Source organism: Orbicella faveolata, unplaced genomic scaffold, assembly GCF_042242905.1.
Source record: "Orbicella faveolata isolate gen_17 unplaced genomic scaffold, um_ofav_v1 contig_12, whole genome shotgun sequence".
Lineage (NCBI taxonomy): Eukaryota > Metazoa > Cnidaria > Anthozoa > Scleractinia > Merulinidae > Orbicella > Orbicella faveolata.
Genome location: NW_028301539.1, coordinates 26,809,938 through 26,819,825, shown reverse-complemented (window position 1 = coordinate 26,819,825; position 9,888 = coordinate 26,809,938). Strand labels below are relative to the sequence as shown.

At 39.5% G+C, this 9,888-nt stretch overlaps 1 protein-coding gene across 1 annotated transcript; it reads left to right on the top strand.

Annotated features, from left to right (window-relative positions):
• The first annotated feature begins 155 nt into the window (after window positions 1–155).
• LOC149117393 (pro-neuregulin-1, membrane-bound isoform-like) lies at window positions 156–1,830 on the top strand. The gene is made up of 3 exons (XM_089283056.1): window positions 156–305; window positions 975–1,034; window positions 1,616–1,830. Exons 1-3 carry the CDS (start codon window positions 239–241, stop codon window positions 1,762–1,764), a joined length of 276 nt encoding a protein of 91 aa, XP_089139182.1. The 5' UTR covers window positions 156–238; the 3' UTR covers window positions 1,765–1,830.
• The last annotated feature ends 8,058 nt before the right edge of the window (window positions 1,831–9,888 follow it).

Genomic DNA, 9,888 nt, shown 5'->3' with positions numbered 1-9,888 from the left:
ATTGATAGGTTTTGTTTTACGGATTGAATAAATAAATAAATAACTCTAGCTGGTACTACATGCAAAGAAGGCCTGACCAATATACCTACAAAGTTTCTATTGGTCAGCTAGAAATTAAGGCGTTCCTGCCACGCTTCGCGCCATGACGTAATAACGATTAAATTTCGGTGAAATCAGAGTAACCCTAAGAAATTGGTCATTCCTTAACTTTTTGAATCTGCAACACATCTGTTCAAACATGAAGCCTGCTCTTATTTTGTTTCTCCTCGTTGGAATTGTGTACGCAGTTGAAGAAAAGGGTAAAGGTAGGTTGCACAAAATTTTGTCTACAGTGACACATGGGGTTATCATTAAAAACGAAAACGTTTTATAGAACAAGTCTCAGTCTGAATCGATCAATAAGATTAAAAAAAAAATAAATAAAACTTAGCGATTACAATATATTTTTCCATGTAGGTAGGAAAGTTTAGCTCTTCTTTCAGGTAATTCAGTGAAAGATTAGGCTTTTACAATTTAGACAATAACGAGAAAACTATAATTTTCTTGTGAAGGTGAATTAATTGACATGACACGAGCGTGGGACAAAGAAAAATTCTGAGTCCCCCACAGGAATCGAACCCATGACCTCCCGAACACCGGGCGGGCGCTCTATCCACTGAGCTACGAGAACTCATGGAGAGCAAGGTCATTTAACTGAGTTCTTATATGATAGGTGTCCTGCATACTGCTAGGATCACCGCTATCGAATTCATCGTGAGTAGTGATAAGTTAATAAAGATGGTGAATTTTAAGCTCGGTAATGAAATGTGAAGGTGAATTAATCAACATGACACGAGCGTGGGACAATGAAAAATTCTGAGTCCCCGACAGGAATCAAACCCATGACCTCCCGAACACCGGCCGGGCGCTCTATCCACTGAGCTACGAGAACTCACGGAGAGCAAGGTCATTTAACTGAGTTCTTTTATGTTCAGGTGACTCGAGCAAGGGCAAAAATGTCTCCGCGGACCAGCAGGCTCCAAGTCATAAAGCCGGTAATATAACCTTTGTTGCCCTACAATTGACTGTTGTTTACTATTCTATAACATGCTGTAACAGTTCATGAGATACATATGCATCTTTGTTCCACAAAATTGAGTTGTATAAACTATCCAGATGCGTAATCAAGAGTGAAGAGCCGGGAACGACTGGGATTCACAAAACAGATGGTCAAGGGAGGTTACAGAACAAAAAAATATGGATGTTGAAATTGTGATGGAAGGAAGTAACCAGGGTCATTTATGATTCAGGTGTGGAAATTGAAACACCTACTGACCGTACAAATGATTACCCGTTGATGACTATCATAAGCGGCGTCTAACAAGAAAGCGGGTTATTTTAGAGTAAATCTTTAAGGTTTTCTTTTCTAATGGCTTAACTTTAATTTGGATTGAAAACTGTCATCTAGTAAGCGGTGCACTGCCTGGTTATATTTTGTTTATCTGACTATACTCGGTTTCAAATTCGCCTTAATTATTTGATTTCCGTAACTTACGATCAGTTTGTTTCCATTTTCTCTGTCGAGTTTCTTATCTTTCTTAATTGTTTTGTTTTTTGTTTCTTTTTTTTTTTTCAGAATGCGAAACTCAAAGCCAAAGGGACCATTACTGTTTAAATGGTGGAACTTGTTTCCGTCTTCCTGACCTGGGCACTGGTCCCCTTTGCCAATGCACAAGGAAATACGTCGGTACTCGTTGTGAATATGTTGCACTCCCCGACATGTAACAAGCTCGTAATCGTCAATTGAAAAAAAGATGTTAATAAAGTGTACTCTAAGTGATAAAGAGAAAACTGTGTAACGACCTATCAGCTTGAAATCTCTATCAAATCGTAAAATGCGCGCAAGTGTCATAAATGGGCTATTACTCGGGCTTCCGTAGGAAAGCCCGAGTCATAAAATGCTAGCGTTTTGGTCGCCAAAGGGGGGGTCATGGTCTAGGCGTTGCATGCGTAGACCATGGAAACTGGGGACGAGAAACGCGACATTGCTCGCTCTTCGTGACAGAATGCGGTGTTTTGCGAAGAAAGTTTTGGCAAGAATCGCGCCTTATACGTTCATCTCACATACAAAGATGTCGATCGTTTTCAGAAAGGGTCGGTCCACGAATAATATTGTTTGAAAGCCAGCCAGGTAAGCAAAGTTCACGCTCGAAACGTTCTCGTGAGATAACAACTGAGCCGATTGCGGTCTGAGTTCAATCTACGAAAACAATGGCAAAAAATAGGCAGTCAATGACGGTATGTGGCAACTGCTGTTATTATTTAGAACATTGCAGCAGCAAAAGAAATCATATTCCAATAAAACGAGCTAAATACGAAAACGTTTTTGGACTCGTAGCTCATTAAAAACATGCGACTTGTTTCTTGTACCGCGCAAAATATGTCGATCTCCAAAGTTGTAAAGATAAGACTTTCGGTAACTTGAATTAAATATCTTACCCCCAAGTTAGTTGGCTTTCTAGTGGGATGCAGGAAAAAAATAACTTGTGAATTTGGAGGCATATTGTGCGGGGAATTGTGCGGGATTATTGACGAACCAATGTTCTTGCCAAGTCCTAAGGAAAATCTGCATTGACGATAGTTTAGCCAGTTATTTCACTAGTAGTTCAAATATATTTAGCAGTCTTAGCAATCGCCAATTCTTTTAGAAAACTGTGTCTGACTGCAAAAGAAAATCATGCTGCGTGACATGAACTAGACGAGCATGAATTCAAACCAAAATAAATAGCAAAACAGAATGCTGCATCTTCCCTCATAAATGAGAGTCCTTTTTAAAAATACGCCTGTCTTGATTCAATAAAAATATGTAGCTTGAATATTTCTTCATAAACTGCCTTAAGGGTCGCAAATTCTTGGAAGTTATCCGCAAAATACACAACTTGAAAGTTTATGCAAATTATGTACAATGCAATTTGAGCCTAGTCACAGGACTGTTGTTTTCGCGAAGGAGTTTATCGTGATTCGTTTTGGCTCTCTCGAAAGGGATTATTCGCTCTCCAAAGGAGATATGACTCTTGAAAAGGGTTTAAGATCTCAACACGGCAAAGATGTTATGCTATACAATTTACTCGGATCGCCACGATCAGTAAACAAACTTCGCACAATTTCTACTAGCATGTACAAAATAATCGCCATAAGTTGTAAGAAGACCTCCAAAATTCTTTCCAAACAACTTCTCCATCAATGCGTAGACAGCTGTGCTTCATTCTTGAACCAAAATGGTTTAAACTCACAACTTGCGATAGGATGAGGAGGATACTCAACGAACCAACTTGAATGGTAAATATCTCAGCGGAACTCGTGTGATATAATATCCTGATACTTTAATTTGCTTTCACTGTGTCCAATACGCGTTTTCGTAAAGTACGATTTGATACTGTGGTACGAAGCCCGAGTAAACGCTCTTAGAGCGTCTAGTTGAGATGAAGGCCGTTAATCGCTTGTTCTTGTCTCTGACGGACTTGTGACTGCTGACCTTAGCTGAAATCGTTCATTGTAACGAGGCTCTAGTCGTGGCTCGGATTAACGGCTGTTGCGCACCTTACTGGTGTGTAAAGTCAATAGGTCCCGCATGCCATCATGTCTTCGTGAATCTAATTACGTGCACCTCTGGACATAAGTGCGACAGTTACCTGTTTACTATACACCAAGAAATGCCCACGAGAATTCATGATTTCGGGAGCAAGTATTTCAGCAGGGGGAGCACTATGTGGCATCCCAAAAAACGGCTTTTATAAATCAGAGACACTGCATCCAGGGGTGCAAATTGTGGGACACACGGTTCAACATTTGTTGATCAACAAATGTGGCAGCTCTTGTACAACAAATGTTGAACAGTGTGTCATGCGATGGTCAAGGTTGAATACTGAAATAGGCCGTTCAACATTATGATTGTTAAGAAGATTATGCAAGCCAAAAAAAGACTCAAGTTGTAAACTATTGCAGAACGCATTTGAAAAATACGTATATAAAGAGTCGTCCCCGTCATGCATCTTCATTCTTTACAATATCACAGCGGAAAGCAGCGCTCAGTAACGTAAGCTTTCCAAGCATGTCGATGTTAAGCAACAAAGATGCCAACGGTTATCCACTGCAAGGCTACGATCCCGTCCTCAAACGTCCTAAAGCTAAACCTAAAGAAACCTTGAGTGATCTGGTCAAGTTGTTGCAAGAAGCCAACGAAAGAGAAGAAGCCGCTAATCAATGCGCGGAACTTTGGCATCGAGCTTACCTGGAGGTCAAGCAAGAGTATTTAGCTTTTAAGTACGAGGATCTGTGATCATCTTGCAAAAGACACAAAGACGAGACCAAAGCGGGTGACACAATCTGCCTGTGTAAAGAGTGTTCCACTGTGGACGAAACCCGAAAGAGTTTGGAATTGAAACTAGAAAAAGAAAGTCAAGAACTCAGTTACTGGCGAACCAGAGTGTTACGAAACCTTATTGAGTGAACATTTCCAACATGACAGAAAAAAGTGACGATGGTCCTCACAAGAGAGTTTGAACCTTTTCTTTATTACAGAGACGTTTATAATGATACCCTTTATTGGATAAAGAAAGCAATAAAATTAAAGTAAAACATAAGTAGTTTCCGTCTCTTCCATACTAACGAATACGATTGTTTGGTGATGGTTCAATGCTCATGGGTTTCCTGATCAGAACCCTAATGATAGTCCATGATTCCAGCCAATTCGTATTTCCTTTCCCTGGCCACGACTCTCTGAGCCAACTCTTGGTACGTTTGAATCCGTTCTCTAAAATCTGTTTCTTTATAGGCAGTGACAATGGACCATACTTTTCGATAACTGTCACACTCGAGGACACGTTTCATGGCGTCGTAATCCATGCCATCATACTCATCCATGAACTGGAAATGATGTTCGCAGATTTTGATGAACATCGCGAACCAGGGAGCTTCACTTCAATTAATTCGCAGCATCTTGCCTCAGTTGATGTCATCAACGAACTCTGTTACTGAATCTTCCTTGCATAAGTCGCACTAGAAATCTAGTAATTATAAAAAAAGACGCAATAGCTCTTATTCTCGTATCTGAGGGAGTATCCCCCCCCCCCCCCCCCCTTTAAAACTGTCCAACCTACTCTCTCACCAAAGCTCGACCTACGTGAAGACCTTCCCGGGGGCGACAGTGGAAGACATGTCCGATTATGTGATGCCCTCACTCCCGCAGAAAGCTTACAGAGGTTATTCTCCATGTTGGTACGAATGATGTTAAGACCTCTGAACCTCGAGAAATTGCTGAAGGGATTGTTAACCTCGGATTGAAGATTCAAAACCACTCTCCAGACTGCAACATAACAATTTCGTCTTTAATTTTGAGAGCAGACGACAATCTCGACTGCAAAATCAATGAGGTCAACAGAATCGTAAACCGCTTTGCCAAGCAATATGCATGGAGAACGATCTCTCACTCTAACATCAAGAGAGAGCATCTCAACGCTAGTGGGCTGCATTTGAACGTGCAAGGTACAAAGCTATTAGTTAAAACTCTTGTTTCTCATTTAAACCTATGACAAGCAACTTGCTCGGATCTTGAAGGGTCTCCTTCAAGCCCCTCTTCTCACGTCCATTCTGTCCCTCCTAATTTATTTTCCTTTAATACTCAAACATTGATTCCTAGCAAACGTGGCTTTAAAATGGCCTGCTTAAACATCACTAGTCTCCCGAGACATATCGACGAGCTTCGCATCATTTTGCATAGTAAACGCCTCGATTTGCTAGCAGTCAATGAAACTCGATTACATGAAATTATCGCCGATAATGAGGTCAGTATTGATGGTTACGATATCGTTGGCCGCGACCGACCGCTAAACGGCAGAAATGGAGGTGGGGTTTGCTTTTATGTTCGTTCTAATATTAATTATAATGTTCGCAAGGACCTCGTATTTGACCAACTTGAAAGCCTTACTATCGAAATTAGCAAACCAAGAAGCAAGTCTTTTATTGTTGCTACATGGTATAGACCTCCCAATTCACCTTTTGAATTATTTTCTGATTTTGAATCCTTTGTTGGAAAGCTGGATGCTGAAGGGAAAGAGTATTACCTTATGGGCGATCTTAATTGTAATATGCTCTCATCATCTCTGAATAATGTAAATACCCAGGCGTTACTAAACATTACTGATATTTACAATCTAAAACAACTTATTAATGAACCGACAAGAGTAACGCCTGTGAGTAGCACTTTAATTGATGTTATTTTCACTAGTCACCCGGACAATGTATCTTGCTCTGGAGTATCTCATGTCGGAATCAGTGACCATAGTTTGATTTATGTTTTTCGTAAAATTTCATTGCCATCCGCCGTCAAGGGAAATACTACTGTTTCGTATAGGCAATTTAAAAATTTCGATCGTTATAGGTTTCGGTCGGACATCTTGGCTCAACCGTGGGCTGATCTCATGGGAATGGATAACCCCAATGAAATGTGGTCGAAATGGAAAACTTTGTTCTTAGTAGTGTGTGATCTGCATGCTCCACTCCACACTAAATACGTTCGTGCTTCTAAAAGTCCATGGATTACTCCTGAGCTTAAGAATTTGATGTATCGGAGAGAACGTCTTAAAATTAAGGCTATGCGGACGGGCGATCCAAGTGATTGGAATAATTTTAAGAAGTTGCGTAATGAAGTGAACAATGAGATCAAGAATGTAAAAAAGTCCTATTATTATGAAACTTTTGAAGCTTACAATGGAAATTCGCGCGAGACATGGAACACTATCAATGAGGTGACACGCCGCAAATCGGATAAAGCTGCAATTAACGAGCTTGAGCTCAATGGAACGAGAATAACGAATTCGACCGAAATCGCACAGGGTTTTAATAAATTTTTCGCAGAAATCGGTCCCGAACTGTCCAGGGATATAAAGGAAGTCGGCACCTCTTTCGATCAATATATTCACCAAACCAGCAATTGTTTTAGTTTCCAGCGTGTGACTCAATCGCACGTTTTGTCCCACCTGAATAAATTATGCAAGAGAAAGGCTACAGGTCTCGATTCTGTGTCAGCAAGACTTCTAAAAGAATGTCCGGATTTAATCTCCTGGTCACTCGCTCTGATATTCAACCAATCGATCGATACTGGTATTTTTCCTGATGAATAGAAAAATGCAAGAGTCACGCCTTTTTTAAGAAAGCAGGAAGTAGGAGTGATCCTTCTAATTATCGACCGATCTCGATTATCCTGGTTGTGGCCAAGGTTTTCGAGCGAATTATTTATGATCAGTTGTATCATTACCTAAATGAAAATAATCTTCTCAGTAGACACCAATCCGGTTTTCGCTCGCTTCATTCTACAGTTACTGCATTGATTGAAGCGACTGATGATTGGTCTTTAAACATCGATCGTGGCTTTATTAATGCCGTTGTATTTTTAGATCTTAAGAAGGCTTTTGATACTGTGGATCACTCTATTCTTCTCTCGAAATTACAAGCTTATGGTATTCAGGGTTCCACAAACCAATGGTTCTGCTCTTATTTAAAAAACCAAACCCAAACGTGTCTTGTAAACGGGAATAAATCGTCCAAAAGGTTCCTTCGCTGTGGTGTTCCACAGGGAACGATTCTTGGGCCCCTTTTATTTCTATTGTATATAAATGATTTGCCTAATTGCCTCCAGTATTCCCAACCAAGGATGTACGCCGATGACACTAGTATTACTTTTGCTGGTAGTGACGTTGATGAAATAAATAGTTGTATTAATCTTGATTTGGAGAGAATTCGTGTGTGGCTTGCAGCCAACAAACTAACTTTAAATATGACAAAGACAGAATTCCTTCTGATTGGTTCCAAGCAAAGGCTTTCAAATTTTACAGTGAATCCTACTGCTAATATCAACCAGTTTCCGATAAAACGAGTCTCGACTGTTAAATCCTTAGGTGTACACATTGATGGCTTGGGAGTGTCATATCAATGAGCTTTCCAAAAAGATTGCTTCTGGTATTAGCGCCATTAAACGTATTAGGTATTCGGTCCCATATAAGACTTTACTTTCCGTTTACAATTCATTAGTCCAACCTCATCTCGATTACTGCAGTTCGGTGTGGGGATCCTGTTCTAAAACTCTTTCTCAAAAGTTACAAAAATTACAAAATCGGGCAGTACGCGTCACAACTTTTTCAAATTACGATCGTAATACTGATGAATTGTTGAGGATGGTCAATTGGGTTAAACTGGACCGTCAACGCCTTGTTAATAAATCAATAATGATGTACAAGATTGTAAATAATATGGTTCCGGAATATCTTTGTTCACGCTTTGTCTTCCGTTCCGATACTTTGACTTATAAGCTAAGAGATAGTGATGGTACGCTTGCTATCCCACAGCCCCACACTAATTACTGTAAAAGAAGTCTTTCTTACAGCGGAGTTGTACTATGGAATAGTCTGCCCTTGAATATTAGACAATCGCTCTCCCTTAATCAATTTAAATCTAAGTTGAAGAACTATGATTTTGACAGTGGTCTTATCTAAATTTTATTTTGTTTTTATACACGGCTTCCTTGTAAAGCAGGTTTTTATCATTTCTCTTATTCTAGTAGTTATTTACAATATTAAATTAGTTAGGTAGTTAGATTTATTTAAATTAAATATTGTATAGTCCTGAAGGAAATACCGTGTCTAAATAAAGATTTTACCTTTACCTTTACCTTTTTCCATGACCTCAGTGCTCAGAGAGGAGGAGGGGCATGGGGTATCGTCTTTTTTTCTAGAGCCAAGAGTACATAAGGCGTCGTGTAGTGGGCCAAATTGAAACTTCCCAGCATGGACTCCAAAAGAGATTAACACAGTGCAAAGGAGAGAAAATTACTGAGTGGACATAAGGGGCATTAACCCTTTTAATCAGATTGACCTGTCTGATCAACTGCTGTATTTCTGATCCAACTGAGAGGAATGGCTCTTACCATTTTCAATTACTTTCCTTAATGAGTTAATCCCCCCTATGAGTGAAAATCTACTGAAGCAGGGCAACAAACTGATTTTGTCAAAATGGAACGACTAATTTCAGGCCTACTGGACCTCCTTCAAAGTGGCATTTTTTACCAGAAATCTTCTACCATTTGACTTTCATCTCAATTTCCAGAACTTTCGGCACAATGAGAAACACCCGAAGGTAATGATGTTGTCGTTGTTATACATGACTCAATCTTAATTTAGGGATTGAAGTGATAAGTAAGTAACAAATAACAGCTTACAGAAAATATATACCAAGGTATAAGCATAACTTTAAACATAGCAGTTTGTTGAACGAAGAAACAAGCTTCATCAAAGAAAAACAAACCCAAGCACTACAGGTGCATTCTGATAAGCGTTCTCCCTCAGCTTGATAATTGAAACAAACCTTTGTTTTAGTGTCATTTACAAAAGGTTTTCTGTTTTACCGGCTGTCGAAATTCCCATCAAAAAAGTTATTACACTTATTGAATTGCTATGTAGAGGATGATTACAGAGTTGTTTATTGCAGTTCTGTAGCGTATCGATTATTTCGCCACATGATGTCTACGTGATCCTCAGCTAGCTCTACTGAAATAATTAAGAAGGAATCCACCAGAAGCTCGAGTAACGAGTGGACAAAACTTATGTTCCAAGATTATTTACATCGTATTGCAAACTTCTGATCGACTGTTTTAAATATCTTCTCGAAAGAAATCATTTCTAACAACACCAAATGTCGAAAACAAATGCTGAATTTTATATGAAACACTTCAAAGTACTGGTGACAAAAAAAATGATGAGGAAATTTGACCTGTGTTCGCACAATTTCTCTAAACTATGAAACTGATTTTCTGCAGGAACTGCCGTGGGAAATTGTTTTTTTATGTTATTTTAGGCA

What these genes read in the sequence shown, in the direction of transcription:
- LOC149117393 (XM_089283056.1), top strand. Translation starts at nt 239, where the DNA reads ATGAAGCCTGCTCTTATTTTGTTTCTCCTCGTTGGAATTGTGTACGCA. An exon ending in AGTTGAAGAAAAGGGTAAAG is followed by an intron (nt 306 to 974) that starts GTAGGTTGCACA and finishes TTTTATGTTCAG; the next exon opens with GTGACTCGAGCAAGGGCAAA. An exon ending in GGCTCCAAGTCATAAAGCCG is followed by an intron (nt 1,035 to 1,615) that starts GTAATATAACCT and finishes TTTTTTTTTCAG; the next exon opens with AATGCGAAACTCAAAGCCAA.